Source organism: Phalacrocorax aristotelis, chromosome 5 (assembly GCF_949628215.1).
Source record: "Phalacrocorax aristotelis chromosome 5, bGulAri2.1, whole genome shotgun sequence".
Classification (NCBI taxonomy): domain Eukaryota; kingdom Metazoa; phylum Chordata; class Aves; order Suliformes; family Phalacrocoracidae; genus Phalacrocorax; species Phalacrocorax aristotelis.
Window position 1 is genome coordinate 59,395,121 of NC_134280.1, and position 17,439 is coordinate 59,412,559.

General features: G+C 42.2%; 1 protein-coding gene and 1 non-coding gene across 5 annotated transcripts; both read right to left on the reverse strand.

Annotated features, from left to right (window-relative positions):
- Window positions 1–1,124: 1,124 nt before the first annotated feature.
- On the reverse strand, window positions 1,125–12,977 carry EIF4G2 (eukaryotic translation initiation factor 4 gamma 2). 4 transcript variants are annotated; one of them, XM_075094827.1, is made up of 22 exons: window positions 12,690–12,977; window positions 10,767–10,831; window positions 10,550–10,615; window positions 9,991–10,116; window positions 9,607–9,709; window positions 8,732–8,863; window positions 8,572–8,638; window positions 8,337–8,488; window positions 7,785–7,895; window positions 7,105–7,188; window positions 6,923–7,021; window positions 6,537–6,678; window positions 6,287–6,447; window positions 5,746–5,859; window positions 4,830–4,955; window positions 4,476–4,580; window positions 4,172–4,387; window positions 3,611–3,869; window positions 3,169–3,373; window positions 2,474–2,685; window positions 2,244–2,365; window positions 1,125–1,946 (listed from the first exon to the last, which is right to left on the reverse strand). In XM_075094827.1, exons 8-22 carry the CDS (start codon window positions 8,418–8,420, stop codon window positions 1,881–1,883), a joined length of 2,106 nt encoding a protein of 701 aa, XP_074950928.1. In that variant the 5' UTR covers window positions 8,421–8,488; window positions 8,572–8,638; window positions 8,732–8,863; window positions 9,607–9,709; window positions 9,991–10,116; window positions 10,550–10,615; window positions 10,767–10,831; window positions 12,690–12,977; the 3' UTR covers window positions 1,125–1,880. The 4 variants fall into 4 exon arrangements, with proteins under 4 accessions (XP_074950928.1, XP_074950926.1, XP_074950925.1 ...); XM_075094825.1 differs by having other exon boundaries at window positions 10,767–10,877; window positions 12,690–12,963; XM_075094824.1 differs by lacking the exon at window positions 12,690–12,977 and adding an exon at window positions 11,524–11,642.
- Window positions 5,544–5,704, reverse strand: LOC142058191 (small nucleolar RNA SNORD97). Its single transcript, XR_012660882.1, has one exon. It is a non-coding gene; the product is annotated as a small nucleolar RNA SNORD97 (small nucleolar RNA).
- Window positions 12,978–17,439: the final 4,462 nt, after the last annotated feature.

Below are 17,439 nucleotides of genomic sequence, written 5' to 3' on the forward strand. Positions count from 1 at the left end.
AAATACTTTTTTGAGGTCCCGTGTCAGTGCTCACACCACTGTTACACAGGAGATGTAGCTACATCAAAAGCAGCCAGCTCCCAGCTCAAGCTGCTCAAGTGTACTTCATGCTACTTTCCTCTTCCCCTTAATGAGCTAGAAGTGCTGGCTACATCCTGCTCTCCTGTTTACTGCTAGATACACCGCATTTCTGAAATGCGGAGACAGTGGTTAAGTGTAATGGAATTTTTCTTAGCAATTTAAGATGGTACATACCCCTCACAAATGCTATTTGGTTTACAGAAGCATGCTACCCTCATTTACTAGGCTGCACATTGTACAGCAAGTTACTGAGGCACCTGAAGAAACTCACTGAAGGCATCTAAGTTGTAAGATACCACTTATGCCTGCAGGCAAGGAAGCCTGCCTTCCACAGCCAAAGGAGAACACCAGACCCACTCCCCCTCAAAGCAAGCCCCTTTTATCATCTCTAGTAGTTTATTCCTGCTCCGCTTTTTCCACCTCCCATGATGCAGAAAACAGTACATAGTCTAAAGCACTTCCAGCACTGGCCAAACAAAGCGTCAGTTGAGGAGACACTACTGCCATACCATTACAAAACCATCACCTTTCAACAGTGAAAGTTCAAGTATCAACGAGGAAAAAAAATTTCAGTAGGGACAAAGTTCTAGGAAGCAAGGTATTTTGAGTGTTTAATAGATGACATATCAAGCCTGTACAATGCAACACCATTAACTCATTTTTGAGTTTGCCTTTTTTGCCAATTTGAGAAGCAGGCAGCTAATAGTAAGTGTCACTTGATTAAAAAACACATGCATGTGACCTGGGGAAAGTTCAAAGCATTAGGAAGTTAAAAAGCACATACTCACTGATAAAGTATACATTGGACCACAAGGCAAACTCCTACCATCTCTTCAGCACAACTTACTTTTCCTCCTGTCACAGCAAATCTGTAGTGTCTAATTTTGTCTGTGACCATATTTAGACTTCATTTGCACGTTAAGACAATTACAGAAAACATCTTAAGATGGTCCCAGTCTAAGCCAACTCCTACTGATGTTTCCTTCCCTAAGTAAACCAGTTGTCAGTCAAAGCTTTTCTAGTGGGAGACATTCAAAAACAAGTCAAGTATCACAATGTTTATTGATAGATACAAGTATATAAAATCAGGGCATGAACATGTCTTGATAAATTAAGTAGACTTAATTTCAGTACTATAGAGGGACCAATTCAAATTTCTCACCATGTCATGTTTCACACCCACAAAAACCTCTTCCAAAGGGCATTAAACCATCTCTTCAGCCGATCAGTTTTTGTGCAAGTAAACTGTTTCTTTTTGAAAGACTTGTGCACTTGCCCAGGCTCAAGGATATTAAAACCTAGCACATAAAGCCCATTACTAGAGGTAGAAATACAGGCAATATACTATTACGGCAACAACCATCGATTACAGTTAAGGATTTTCTGTAACAACCAAATGGATAATCAAATATTGCAACAACTCAAGTATTACACTGAGCAAAGTGCATTTCTACAGTATTCAGTGTTGCTATTCAGTTTTCTAACTTAAAAACAGCCTATGATAACTGGCAGCAAAGAAGACCCTTGCAACAGACTGCTTCTGCTCAAGAACTGATGATGTAATTATTGCATGCTGCTAATACACTGTTACCTAAACATTAAAGATACTCTAAAATATTTTTATTGTAGACTATTAAGACATACTACAAAAACCTGTTGCAGAAGATATCCTAATGACATACTTCTACTTTAAATATTGTGAAACATTACAGCGGAATGAATTTTCGCAGTGGTTAGGTCAAATGCAGTTACATCATAGCAACAGTATGTTTGCACAATTTAAGGCTTTGGCTGGTTCTTTAGTCAGCTTCTTCTTCAGATTCTTCTTCTTCAGCAGTTTCCAGCCAGGTTAGCCATTGGTTTACCTGCAGTTACATAAAACTGGTTTAAGGCAGCAGGAATTATTTCCCCACTATGCTTCTGCAGAACACTGCTTTTTTCCCCCCAACTTATTTTAGAAATCTTTCAGCCACACTTTGCACTAAAGGCAGGCCTCTAGTAAAGAAAAGATCTAGTTTATCTTGCTTCACTCCTTCCTAGTGAAATACTCCATGAAATTTCTAGATATTAACAATTCTTAAACACTGTTTGGAAGTGTTCTTCTCAAACACTCCAGTGCAGCACAGATCACAGAAGACAAATATCTATGTTAGCAATTTTACCTGGAATAAAGCTTTGCCTTTCCCTGGAAACTCTTGAGTAATATCTTCTTTCCATGCCAAGAAGGCTTCTTCTTCAATTATCTCCATGTCATAGAAATGAACAAAGAAGCGCAGTAACATGCCTGTGGAAAGAAATGTAAGCTTCCTTATCTTTACAGCCTTCTGAACAGTTTATCTGACTCTTAAGAAACCTAGGGGCAAGCCTGAAAGCCATACACAGACACATGTACCTTTTGGAAAGTTGTTGTTGTAGCAGTGCACCTGGAGTGCATATAAAGCACTCACTTGCAGATCAACATGGTCATGGAGGAACTTCTGCATTACCGGCTTGAAGGAAAGAAGCAGTTGTTTTTCCTGCTCTAGCTGCTCTTTAGATGGAACAGATGAAGAATCTGATTCGTCACTAGGTGGGTTTACTTCACTAGAAATATACTGCAAGAAACTGGACAAACCACGAAAAGTTAAGTTCTGTAAACTGTTAGACAGCTAGATTATTTCATGTTCTAAAACAGCAAGACAAGTGCTTTCAAGTTCACTGTCCTAGCCATGACTAAAATACCATCCTGCCTCTGTTAGCAGTTAGGTGCATGCAGCGGATTACTATTGTGGCACACTGTGCACGATAAAAATCCTAGTTTTGCTTCTGCTACAGGTCTGAAAAATTTTAGAAAAAGAATACACAGGTCTAGGGTTCTTCTTCCCAAGCAAAAGCAACACTTGACAATGACGGAAGCCAGAGACTTGCTTTTTTTTTCCTCAAATACAATGAGTGTTTAATACAGGGGAGGTCTGCCAAGACCAATTTATCTCCCTGTGTACTGTTATCTTTTTCTGCACAGAGCTACACGTCAGCCTTCTCGAAGTCAAAGACTTACTGGTAGCTTAACAAAACATGCAACTAAACAACATTAAGATAGCATCTCACCTGGTCATCAATATATTCACAAATCCCTTATCTACATGAAGTTTGGGTGAAATGTTATCTTTAATCCACTTGTAGATGGCTTGAGGGGATGGATCTGATTTTATTTGCTTTAGCAGTTCCTTCTCCAGTTTCAGAAGCGGGAATAAGAAGCTAAGCCCCTTCCCTTCTAAAATCTCCAGCATGCGGTCCTTGTTCTGGTCAATTTCTGACAAGTAATAAGACAGACACAGTTAAGTGCTGGTCCTAATCAGAACTTATCATCAGTAGTTCACAGTCTAACCACCTCTTAAAACACACCATTCTTAAGAATCATGACAGTGCTTTTGTCAACATAACTCGTATGTTATTTTACTCTGGTGTAAAAAACTAGAAGAAAAAAGCATCTTGCATACAGTAACATGAGATGTCACAAGAGCGATGTGACGATGTGATTAACTCTTACCTGGTAACATTTTCTGCATATTCACTTTGCTTTGTTGGAACAGTTCTGTTAGCCACTCACGATCTTGTAACTTAGCTAACTGCTGAAGGCAAAGCAGGAAGAGAGGGAAATGGGTGCCACTTTCCAGTGGTTGAGCCAGTTCGGAAATGCTCACCAGTTCTGAAATAATGGCACGGGCTGCAAACTGTGCTAAGTAGGATTTCACCAATGGGATGTCCACCTCCAGTTTGGGGCACTGGTCCAATACATTCAGGAACGCCTAAGAGACAGTGAACGCACAGAGCTGAAATTCTTGTGCACAGTAATACCCTTACTACATAGGAGCCTCATGTTTCTTCCCTGCATTGAATCGCTTGCCAAGAGGTTCCCCATTTCCAGTTCCTGAAGTCCTGCCCCTACATTTCTTCCTTTTATCACTTCTTATGCCCCTCAGATGTTTATGCATTATTTTTATGTCCTCACATCAACAGGACTTAGAAAAATTTGCACACTGCCTTAACGCTAGCTGAAAATCATGAACAGCCAAGCAACAAGGACTGTGAGCCTATTAGATTGCAGTACCTGCATGAAGTTGTCACTTGTGGCTATTCCCTCCTGCTTGAGCAAGCTGATCAAAGTACTTGCTTTCTCTTTGTCTTCATCTGATCTATCTAGGGATTGAATGATTACTTTGCTTAGCATCTCAGGAATGAAGTGTTTTGGAGCTCTCATTTCCCTCACAGTATTGACAGCATCATTAGCATTTCCATTGTTCAGATACTCAGTCACAACAGCTTCCTAGAGGAAGAAAAAGTATAGTTAAACATTTTCTTTTTAAAGAGCATAATACGAGGCTTCAAGCAGCTCTATTACATACTTAACTTACAGTTTGTTTAAGTAGCTCTTCCTTAGAAGGAGGTGGTTTCTTGGTGGTCTTTGCAGGCTTTTCTTGTATAAGTGGTGGATTTGTTTTAAGACCAAGCTGAGGAGGCTGAAAAACACAGCACCAGAATTTGTTTCTTTGCAGTACACATCTACCTACATTTATATCAAGTTGAAGAACACTAGGTATGTACAGAGGCAGGTGAAAGTCAAATTAGGTTTTCAGACATTCTTTCTGTCTATCCTGCTCTGTGCAATGGAATACTTCTCTCCCTCCCCATATTAGAAACTGGTGTAAGTTGTACATGCATGAAGAAATTGAGTACAGCCAACAATATACAGTAAATTTTACGTTTACCTGTCCCAAAGGCGGTGTCTGAGTGCGTGGTGGTTGAGCACTGGGAGGAATCATAGTTATCTGGGGCTGAAGCTTTGGCACTTGGTTTTTGTTCATTAGAAAAGACTGAGCAGGTCTCAGGCTAATCTGTAAACAGATTAAGTCAGAAAAAATAAATCATACTGTTTCAAGTATTCTGACCAACAATACACAGCCATGGACTCACACCAACCGATCCCACTGAAGCATGACTTCCATTTCTACAGCATTAACACTCAAATACAGGTTAAGCCACATGTACTGAAATTCCCCCAAAAGCACGACTCGATGAATCACAAGGTGCTGCAAGTTACTGGTATTTAATTCCATTGGTATCAAGATCTGGAATTGCTCCTTTTAGATGCAGTATGTTAGAGACCCAAGAAGATACTTAGCGTGTTTGCTGATGTATTTTACAGCCAAGATAAAACTCTACCAATTGCTCAGAAATCAGGATACAAGTCTAGTTAACACTCAGTTTTTCACAACGGGGTTTACTTCGCAGGTGACATTTTGCCTATTAGCCTGTTCTTAAAAAAAATTTAGCCTGGTCCAGCACTTCAGGGTTTCTTAAGTTTCTGAAGTTCACGAGTTTCTGAAATTTCAATTAGAAGTATTATCAATCTGATGCATGGGAACTGATGTCAGAGTAGTGTCCTTGGGGAGGTGTGGGGGAAGGAAGGACACCCCAAGGAATTGCCCTCATATCTCAGTCTTGCTCATAGGACGCTGGATACCCTAAAGAAAGTGAGGGGTAAGGTAAAAGAGGAAGGGGCAAAGAAGGAGGAGGAGGAGCAGAAGAAAGAGTTCCAGCATTAGTCCTCGTAATAACGCGTCTTGCTATAATCATTGGGCAATATTTAGAATAGGCTTTAAGTAATGTAGGCATGTAATGTACCTCATCTGCATTAAGCTGTCCTTTCTTAGAAAACCGAGGTGGCATATCCTTCGACTGTCCTTGTTGCTGGGATAAGAGTCCCTGATTCTGGTTATGGTAGAGCTGGCTTTGCCCCTATTTCAGAAAGGGAGATATAGAGAAAGAAGTGCAGATGATGGAGTGGCGTACATCATATGGTAAGTAGTACCAGAGGGACCAGAGGAACAAAGATTCTATTCGCCAGGAAGGGAGAAAGAAGGAGCAGGGGTGGTGGGAGAGTAGCATCTATCCCTAAAAACAGGGCTGTCGTTAAATAAAACACACCATTCTGACCCACCAAAGCCACATGCACCTTTTCTTGCAGTAAAAAAGTGTATTCCTTGCATCTCTTGCACAATTTAAGAAGTGGTTTAGAATTTTTGTATCAGCTGAGCATCAGTTCTTATCAGAATCAAATTGAGAAAATCTTTCAACATAAGCAGGCTACAATCCATAACATACGCATCTGTAGAAGAGCTTCTAAACATGCTTGAAGTCACTCTGTGAACATCATCTTCCTTACCTGACTTTTCAGAAAAGATTTGCCTAGTTCTCCAAACTGGGATTGAGCAGAAGGCATGAGGTGACCCCCATGGCCATTGAAAAGTTGGTTTGAACGATGGCGTCCCATGGTGGGTGAAAATCTATCCTGAATAACCCCTGGACCAGTACCAATTCCGCTACCTGTATTATTAAGGAAACAAGACAGTCTTAGTTCTTGTTCAATACAGTACAGCCACAGTCATCACATCAGCCTCACTCTTTCAGTGTACCTGGCATTTGTCCAAACATATCAGCAAGCCCGCCGAGTGGGTCCCTGTCAAGTTTCATTCTGGGTGGCATAAAGGGTCCCTCCAGAAAGAAGTCGCTTCTCATCCCTTGAGACATAGGAGCAGGAATAAAAACTCCCAGATCCTTTAAAACAGGAATAATTTTTGTCAATTTGGAGTAGTAGTAGTCCCTGAGAAAGTCCAGTTTTTAGCCCTGAACTATGAAAGTCCATCTGGTTTTAACCCTTAACTCCTTACTATCATCACATTACTGTAAGACCTACTCATAAGTGCACAGCCTAAGTTTTGTGACATGGAGTAAAGAGCATAAGGATCTACTTTAACACTTAAGCAAAAGCAATGCACGAGGCTTCACATGCAGCACTTACTTTTACTGCATCTTGACGGATTTGATTGATAGTCTTTGGTCCATTGTCAAGAAAAGCTTTGCGAGGAACCCAGTTGTGTTCTCTCAACTCCACAGTATCCTTGGAATAGAATGAATTATTAGGAAAGTATTTGGGACAACTTTGAGAGAAAAAGGAAGCAGTAAGCCATTTCATCACCATACCTGCAGCAGGAAACGAATCCTTGCTGGCAATTCCTTACTTGACATCAAGGAGCGCATACGGGCAAAGTACTGATCCATTAAGGACTGGGGGAACAAAAGTGATGTGGCAAGTGAGGGCTAATTCTAACAAGGTCTTGAATATTTTCAGGAAAGGTGACCACATTCAAGACCTCTAAATCAAACAGAGCAGACTGCCCTTTCCTGCAATCTCAATCTCCTTGACAGCCATAGAGCTTACACAAAGCTAGTGCAAGATATCTCATCTGAGTCAAAGAAGAAAACCTGCCAAAATTCTCAGTATTATACCACCACTTCAAGTTTACACTCAGAACTCACAAGTAAAGGTCCAAAATGGATGTCAGATCACCTAGTTTTGTTGAGAACAGAGTTCCTTACTACATCTTTTCAAGTAGAATTTAGAGAAACAACATTCTTGCTTTTATGAATTCCTAATGACCCTAACTGCATTCTGGGAAGACACTGAAAACCATTTCAAAGATTGGCTCCTCTAGCAATCAAGAGATTTGATGCAGGAGAGGTAGCTGGCACTCTTGCTTTCCTGAAAGTCAGACCTCAATTCTGTACTTATAAATAGAACACTGAATACAGAAGGTTCACGCAATTGAAGTCTTAGCCATAAAATTTAGCTAGTTTAATAACTGCAGTGGATCTGCACATACCTTGGCTTTTGCATGGTCTAATCTAGGTCCCACTGTCCTCATTATCTGACAGAGGCACTCCAAATCCTCCCCCATATCTTTGAGTTGGACTCTCTTCTTCTTTTCCAAAAGCTGGAATATTAAAGGAGAATTAGGTATTTCAACATATTATAAATTACTACTTCCATTATAAGTGACAGCTTTGTACACAGAGGCAAGCACAACATGACATATGGGCCTAAAAATTAATTTAAGAATTGCTAATTGAAGTACTTATTACTTAGTGTATGTACTTAGAAATACCTCTAGTACTTCTGTCCAGGCAAAAATACATCTTCACTTGGACACAATCCCCATAGTCTTTTGGTGTTACTAAAAAAGTAAAATTGACTTTGTTCAAAGCTAGCTGGGACTGTGTGTGTGTGTGTGTAGATAACTGCGGGGTAGACAGTTGACAGGAAACATTTTTGTGGTAATTTATGCTCCCAGATTCCTAAAGCAGCATAAATATGTACAATTTTTAGTTTGGCACTCCTATTTTGCTCTTAGCCCCCACCCAATCTGAATACTCACTGTTTTGATGCACTTATGAAGGATAGATTCATGAATAAGGTCAAGCTTGCCAAGTTCTCCAATGAATTTGATGTTCCCCAGCATCTTGATCTTGGCAATGGCTCTCTGTTCCTCCTCCTCAGGGAGGAGGGGACCATCATGCTTATCATAGACTGGAAAACAAAGAAGTCTGTTTAACAAGGCTGTGAAAAGAGAAGATAAATAAATTCTGTATTAAACTGGTTTTAAAGCTTACTATCAACATTTCTGGTTCGGTTTTCAAATTCATCTTGAAGTTTAGATATTAGGAGGCGTCTGAATGTCTAACAAAAGAGAGCAAAGAGAACAATTAAGCTAATCAGTGCAACTATACATGCTAGCAAAATTTATCATTCCAGTTTGAGAAAGATACTCACTGTACTTTGCTTCTGTCCTGGATGACTCTCTGCTGATGGGCCATCAAAGTTGGGTGCATCTTCTGCCAGCCGCAGACATAGTTGAGCATACAGTGAGCTATACTTGGGCTCTTCAAGGGCTTTGTCTACGATCTAAATAAATTTATTTTGAATGAAGTCACATGTAGTAGGATGCAAACGTTGTTAGGAAAGTGAGTTGCAAGACACACAATGGAATATTACTGCTCTATGTGACCTAGGACATCTAACTACTTTTTGCTATTTCATCAAACACACAGAAGTACGGGTTCTAACACTAGTCTTAACACAGTGAAGCAAAAGAAAAAAGCTACTCTATGCCACCAGAGATCTACTATAATCCTCAGCCAACAAATGGGACAAATTTGAGGCTTATCATCCCAACACTGTAGTTAGCATCTCCCACCTGATCTCAGATTAAACAAAGTGACATGACAGTTAAATTGGTGTACCACTAAGAGGTCACCTGAGGTAGCTTTTCCAAGACCATTAGGCTTGTTCATGAGGAGAACAAGGAAAGGAAGAGGGGGGCCAGGGAAATAAGATTGTTAATCATTATCTTAAATTATTAAGGAAAAAACCCACAAAACCAAACAAAACACCCTCAACAAACCAAACAAACAAAAAAAACCCCAACCACGTTCACTGATTTTGAGACTTCTAAAACAGGAAGTTAGAGCATTAAGTCTACTTCCTCCCTATATTGTTTTTTACAAAGATCAGGAACATTACTTCTGTATGGTTGGATTATCAAACACCACATCAGCTGTGTTACTTCTATATCCCATGAAAAACAGCCAACCTCTTATTTCTAACATGCAAGAGAACTGTAGTTAGAAGAAGTGCAGCCAGCTTACCAGCAGTATGACCCCTTTTAGGATGAGCTTAGATTCTACACCCACATTGAGGAGCTCAAGGCATAGCTTGTCAAACTTTTCAGGAGTAAGCTTATTTAGTATGCTGAAGGAGAGAAAACAAAAACAAAAATCCAGATTACAAACCTTATAAGCATGCTACAAGTAATTTTAGACCCAAGTTTGCCTTTACTTCTTAAGACTATTACAAGAATCACTTCTCAAGTGTTGGCAGCTGCCGCCCTATCAGTTCCTACCTCATTCCCTCCAAAGGACACTCTCCCCAGAACTCAAGACCCACACCTTCCTTTCCTCCAGCCCATTTACTGGCGATATATATTGGTGAAGAAAACAGTAAGGACAGAAAAAGATCTCACAAGAACTTACCCTCTTACTTTCCTGAAGATTGCATCATGTCGTTCTTTGTCATTTGAGGAGTCGTCATCTCGTCTAGTGCTTCGTGAAGGAATCCATTTCTGAGCGTTTTGCCCTGGGGTTTTCCCCAGGAACTCGCTGTAAAATATTTTAAGACTATGACCGCTAACCGAAACAATTTCAAGAACTGGCCTTATAACCTTTCAATATTGCCTTACTTAGGCTAATTCTGTTACTAGCTTCGCTTAGAGGATGCACTTACCCCTACTAACACTGCAACATCTGTTGCATAGTATTCACTCATCTGTAATTAAGACACCCAAGAAAACCCTTCCTCTAAACTTTTCAAGTTAAATGCATGGGAAAGTCCCTGTACCTCACATCACTGTGTCATGACGCAGACCTTCAACAGGCTATATGTTATCCTGACACAGACTCAAGGACATTAATATATAATGAACTCAGTAAGTATTCCTTGTACAAGTGTAAAGATGCTCTACTTTTAACTCAGTATTCACAATTAAGTGTTCTCGGTCTTCAAAATGTCAGATCAAAGAGCAAGATGACATACCTGTTGCTGGCAGTCTTGGGATAGTGCTGAGGTGCACCCCTACCACCTCCTCCGCCTGAAGAAGCACTGTTAAAAACAACCATGCAATATTGGCTAAGTTCAAAATCCCAATGCTTTCAATTACTTGTCAGTTTTGGTATAAACATAAGACAAATTTAAACTCTCTAAGGAGAGTTTCCACTGACAAGCGTTCATCAAACAAACAAAACACTAGTACCTGAAACGAGAAGCACCCCCTTCTGCAATCGCACTCTCCACTTTGGCGGCTTGACAACGAAGAATCTTCAAAAGAATAAAATTAAATTGACGGGGTGGGGAAAAACAAAACCTAGAAAGACAAATCAAGTGTTCATATTATAGTAGTTTTACTAGCAGCCATAAATATCTAACTTACAAAAAAGTACAAACGTTAGAGAAAGGGGAACCCCAAACACTATACTTCGTAAGAGGCAAGAACTCTTTTTATGCAACACTCGGGATACTCACAGAAAGACTATTTCGTCATCATAGCCATGTTTTCCAACGGGGGAGGAAAGATAAGGGAATCACAGACTAAGAACGCAAAAGCCTCAAATTTACCCTATTAACCCCCCAAAAGCACTTGCAAAACAAAACCAACGTAAATGTTTTTTTCTGCTAGTACAGCATAATTAAATGAATCTTTTATTGGTATGTTTTACAAACTATGATTAATTATGGCAAGACAAAGTAGTCAAGTTTCAGAGTGAGAAGTACCAGGTCACAAAATGCACGCTTAATACAGTAAAAGTGATTTATTCTACACTCAAGCCCAAACGGCCAATTAAACTACTGGATTATGAAGAAAATATCGCCCCTCTCCATCTCAAATTTTAGCTTACAAGACAGCAGCAGGAAGAAAAATTTCATTGCACTGCTCACGTAGCAGAAAGCTAGTCACGGGGACAGAAACGCCTGCGGAGCCTACAGAAAGACCCAGAGGCATTTCGACGCACCATCACAGATCTACTCCAATACACAACAGTAGCGAGCAGAGAGTCAGCTCTTCGGGAAGTCGGCCAGAGAAACGCCCCACAGAGAACCGAAACCACCTCCCCGTGAAGGCGGAGGTGGTGCCGTTACCGCCGCGTCCCCGCAGCGCCCGGCTCGCCGCGGCGGAGGCGGCCGCACGGGCACGAGGAGCGGATCCCAACATGGCCGCCGCCGAACAAAAGGGCTGCGGCAGGGGCGCCCCCCGCAGGACGCAGGCGCTGCCCTGCCGCATGGAGCTGGCGCCGCCGGGCGCTCCCAGCCTCCTCCCCTTCCCCCACCGGGCGCCGCCCGTTTCCAGGCTCCGGCGCCGCCAGCAGCCCAGCCGCCTCTTTGTTCTCTGCCGGGGATGTGAGCGGGCTCCGCTCCTCCGCCGCCGGCGGAAAACGGCGCCCGTCCCGCTCCGCCCGGAAAGGGGGGGAGGGGGGGAAGAGCCGGTACCCCCCACCCACCGCACCACAATCCCCGCTTAAGCAGCGCCTTCGCTTTACTCGCCGCCCAAGCCTAAACAGGAAACATGGGCGAGGCGAGGCTGCTGCCAGCAGACGCTGCTTCTCGGTAGTCCGCTCTCCTTTCCACGAAGGACAGAGACAGGAGTAAATGACCAAAAGAAAAAAAAAAAATCCTCTCGCCACCGACACTTGAGAACAAACAACTGCCCCACCCCCCCAATGCGGATCCTAAAAGATACCAAGACAGCAGCCCGTTACATGTACCGAGGCTACACCCCACCAAGGGCAAACCTCTCGGGCCCCATAGACCGCAACGAGAGCTGAGGATCCTGGAGCCCATCTGACCCCCGAAAGGAAGAACTACGAACCGGCACTACCCGGCCCTATGTCCCTCGCTGCAGATATACGGCTCTAACCTCAAACGTTTCCGTCCAGCTTCCCTTCCGCGCCTAGCGGGGGCTGCCGATCTCCTCTACCCCTTCGCTTAGCGCCCACAGTAATCCGAAAGCAGACAGCAGGAGTGGCCATCGACCCGAGCCGCCATTTTGTGCGGAAGAAAGCAAAAAGCAGACGAGAAAATGGCGGCCACTTCGGGCAGCCGCCATTTTAAGTGGCAGCTGCAGCAGTACCCGTTCCCCCCCGGCCCCAGATCACCCTCCCGCCACTCCCGCGTTTCTCACCTTCCCTAAGGCCTTGTCAGCTTCCCCGGGTCCCGGCGGCTACCAAGGGCAAGGGAAAAGGCAAGAGAAGGGGGGGGAGGGGAAGGGAGCCGGGGACCGGGGCTGGGGAGGGGAAGGGGGGACCGCGCGGGACAGGGCGAGTCTCCGGATCACCACAGCAGGAGCAGCACCGACCCAGCACTTCCCTCGGCCACCCCCATAGAGAGCCGCCTCGCTGCCGCGTCTAAAGCGGATCGAGCCAGCCCCACTAACTTTATTACCCTTCACGCAACCTACCCCACCTTCCTCCAGCAGCCGCCAATCACCGCGAAGGGCTCCGCCCGTCTTGCCAATCACAACCGAGAAAGGGGGTGGCCTTAACGTCGAAGTGGGAGGTGGAGGGAGGAAGTTTGGTTGAACTGTGCCATCGCCGCAGTGCAGCATCCGTATTCGCGAAAGCCGTTACGCCACATGGTTAGCGGTACGGCTTAGGAGCCAAAGGAAATTTGCGCAAGTGGCGTACCTCGTTAATGGTGGCAGCTTGGCTGCCTCTCTCTTTCGCTGTTTGCTCCTGTGCTTCAACCATCACAGAGCACCAGTTCTAGAGGCCTAGAGTGTGAGTTACAGTTGATTCTGTCACGTTTATGGAAGGATAGTTTAATATATATGTATTCTCATATGGTTTTTTGTTTTTATTAAATACATTTATTTAAGACTAGGTTCCCCTTCAGTCAGACCACATTTCAAATTTGGTTGAGGTAAAAAATTAGCTGATCATAGACTCTGGTCCTGAGCTTGCAATCAGATCCTTTGGAGGAGACTTGCCATTTGAGCTCCAAGAGCCTGTGTATGGATCCGATTTCAGGTTTGCTTTCTGGGTTTGGAAACTATTTCTATCTCTGCATGTGCCTTTAGCAATTAACTGGCCTGTCAGTGGCAAGGCGTCCTGCAGGCAGCCCATAGACAGCGAGGATTCTTGAAAGACATTTTTCTCTATTTATCGTGCTAAGCACACAGCTGGTGGGTTTTTTTTTTTTTGCTCCTGCTCAGTTAAACAAAACAAAGATGGCCAAGCTGTAGGTGGAAGTTTGAGTCATTGGAGACTTCCAGAGACTTAGCAGTGTGAGGTTTTATCCTTTAACGGTCAGGTCTCAGTCCCAGATTGTCACTGAGGTAGCAGCTAGCTGGACTTGCCAAAGGATTGAACTTACTTGCCCTAGATGGGGCAGGACAGAAAACAACATCTAAGTAAACCTGACAACAAACTCCAGAAACATCCACATCTGCTTTGTTCACACATACGCCTTCCGCTTTTGGTTTGCGTGACTCATAATTCAAATGACTGGGAGAAAGTGATACATGTAATAACTCCTGAACTGTATAGACAGCAAGTCCAAACATGGTATTACAGAACTTCCAGTTTCCCAGAGCCAACCTCATTCCTAATGCTTTCAACACAGTGTGCCACAGTGTCCCAAGGGTTATAAAAGGCCTAAAGGGCGCCATCATACTGGAGTTCCTATGTCGCATCGTATCTGGATTGAAGTATGTTCAGGATAGGTTTCCCCATCTCATACCCATAAGCATTAAGGGCAGTTTACCTATCAGACTGTATAACAGAACATCGTGTATAAACTACTTGAAAGTAAGTTTTGAGCACATACGTGTTGCATAAGGGTGAACATAACTATGACAGGTACTTGTCAAACCAGAATTTTTATATAACAAAACCTTCCTGCATTTAACAATATTCATATTACTGCAAGAGCTTGGACTTCACATGTGAGTCTGCAAGAACAGAACTGTGCAGAACTCCACTGAAATCAATGGAATCCAATTTGAAAGAAGGGGTCAATGGGCACAGAGGCAACAGCACAGCCAACAAGATTTAAACCAGTGTTTAAACCAGTTAATATTATTGAAATAAACGTTCTCAGAGTAAAAAGGGCAATAAAAGTACTTAAAAATCTTAAAAACTGGAGAGAAAGCAAGGATTTTGTTTTGCATTGAATGACAGAATAAGCATTCCAACACTTTAGATCGGAGACCCCAGAAGTGAAAATTAAGGAGGGGGGTGTGTGTGTTTGTTTGTTTGTTTGTTTTTTGAGGTTGGTAAGGAATGGGAGGAGAGAATGGAAAAGCTGCAAAAAATGGTAGGTACATGATGTTGCCAGACTAAAGTATCCCCTTTTTTAGTTATTGTAAAGCATACTACAAAATACTTATTACCGTAACAACAGAAGAAAACCCAACTTTTGGTCAGTAAGAGAATACCAGCAAATGATCACTGTTTTCTTAAAACCGTGATTGTTTTTTTCCTGTTTTTAATCCTCCTTTATATGAAGACCAGCAGGATATGTGCTGCTCACACTGACTTTGGCAAGTGGGAACCTAAGAAGTTTCTGTGCTTGGCTGCTCGTAGCTTTCCTTCACATCTGTGCCACACTTTGTCAGCCTCATAGACCAGCTGCACTAGTACAAGTGGTGAAGGCAATGAACTACAGTACAAGAGGACAAAGAAGATTGTGATATGCCTTCTATTTTGTAGATCTCACCTACTTAATTTCCATAAACTATTGTGGAAGACACCATTATTCATGTCTGAGAATGTAGCAGCCCAATTGTTTATGTGATTACTCAGTAACAAACTTACCTAAAGAATTTTTTTCAGTTTGTCCCCTTGACTCCACCAAAAAAATATTAAGTCAGCAAACAGAGTCTAATATCTATCAGTTTCAGTATCACCTTGCACCCGTCAGTCACCTTAGTGCATCGTCCAAATTTCCCCCCCGCTTTGTATTTTCCCCCTTTCTCTCTTCCGCTTGTTCTGAACACCAGTGATGCTTTAATTCAAATAAGCTGTTTTACAACTGACATAGTTGTGCTTCTGGATTTGTTTCTGCAAGTCTGAACTTGAAGAATCTATGCATAATTCCAACTTGAGTGCACTGCCACTGGTTATTTGGAGGAGAAGGGTTGTCTGTAAAGTGTCACGAGGAACCTACTGTGTTGCAAACTGTGGCACAAAAACAGAGTTGCTGCCACAGATGCAGCATCTGACTGAGAGGAAGAGGAATGCCTCTTGCTGCACATATGGCATAGCTCAGAACCTGGACTAGCTGCTGTTGTCTACCAAAACAATCTACAAAATGTGGGAAAGGAGCTTTACAGAACTGGGAGTTTTTCCTTACTGTTGCCAAGCTGGAATCACCATGACTTATCCTGTGTAGTAGGTTGCATTTCAGTGATTACAAAGCTGAGCCCTGCTGGGTGGAGATTCCAGACAGAGTCCTGATGACAGAGTAGCTGTAGCGGTGTGGTGTTGTACCATCTCCTGTAAATACTGCATCTCATCACTGTACTGGTTGTGGATCTGGCTAGGGTGGATTTTATGCAGAGCGTGCCATTAACATAATATAGACATGCATATAATATGAACCAAAGCACTCATGTAAAGAATTACTGCAGAGTAAGTAATTCACTGAAAGTTCACACTCTGGTTTACTCCATACTAATTTCTCCAACATAATCGCCTCCTGCACCTTCTTACTTTCCAGACATTTTTTCTGCCTGCCTTTTCAAGTGAGCCTCATTTTTCTCCAAAGCCACGTATACATAGTTCCTGACCCACCCCATGAAGGAAACAGCTGGCATGAACATTTAACCAAATGTGCTCATATAGTTTTTCCTGTGATAGAAGTCTGTCTCAAGGAGAGATATAGTGTAGGAAAAGGCACGGGGGAAAAAAACAACAAAACCCAAACCCAAACTGAAAAATACACCTATATTTTTAATTTAAATAATTGGCACTTCTCCTGAAGTGCCAAAATGCTCTTAATGGCAAACCCATTTATACAGTGCAGACGCACTATTATAAGAATTGTTTGTATTGTCTTTTGGAAAAAATGCACTAATATATTGCTTTTGTGCTTAATTCATACAATATAGCATGGAGGGTGTGAAGGTGTTGTAGAAGGTTTTGTGGTTGTTCTCTACAGGATTTTAATTTGCAGAGTATTTGTTGGTATAAAATTTCTGAATATCTGTACAGATGACCTTTAGTGAAGCTGATTTAACAATATTCATATTTAACAATATTTAACAATACTCTCTGAGGCAAGAGCATTCCAACCCTTCTAGACAGGACTTCTAAGTACCTGGAAGGTCACTTCTCTTTTTTCCTTTCTTTGGAAAATCCTTTGCAGTAGATTTCAGTGAGTCTTCTATCTAATAAAACCAATAATTTTGCTTTCATCCAGTTGTCTCTGAAATGCTGTTCCCTATATTCAGCACCTGGATTTCCTGCTGCTCAGAACTAGTCCTTTATACTTTATCAGATATATTTTTTAAAAATTTTAACATCTCCTTATTCGCTGTTTAAGACCTGGAAGACGTGCTAGATTTCTTAAGTATAACAATTAGTCTAGCAGTTACAATTGCACAGGACTCTTATGGTGGTTCTTTGTCAGAAATTTGGAAAGATTTGGGGTGTGACTTTAGAGCTAGCCAGTGAAAACCGCCTAGAATACTCAAGTGTCAAAGATATAGATATTTCATATGTGAATGTTTGTACAGGCAACTAAGGAAAGTGAGGCAATAGGCGTAACAGTACAGCTTGCTTTGCTTTCAGCATCCTATTTAGAACAGTGAATATTTTTAGCCAATATAATTGTACTAATGCATAATCTTCATAACTTTTGAAGTGGGAGATTGCATATGGATTCCCAGAATGGTTTGGGGAAAAAAAAGAACAAACCCCAAACCCAACAGT

Bases quoted from the DNA above. Each gene is read 5' to 3' on its own strand.
- EIF4G2 (XM_075094824.1), bottom strand. The intron at 8,864-9,606 runs GTAAGCTGGCTG...AAATTTATTTAG, and splicing joins TAAAAGGGGTCATACTGCTG to ATCGTAGACAAAGCCCTTGA. The intron at 6,679-6,922 runs GTAAGTGCTGCA...CCTGTTTTAAAG, and splicing joins TCCGTCAAGATGCAGTAAAA to GATCTGGGAGTTTTTATTCC.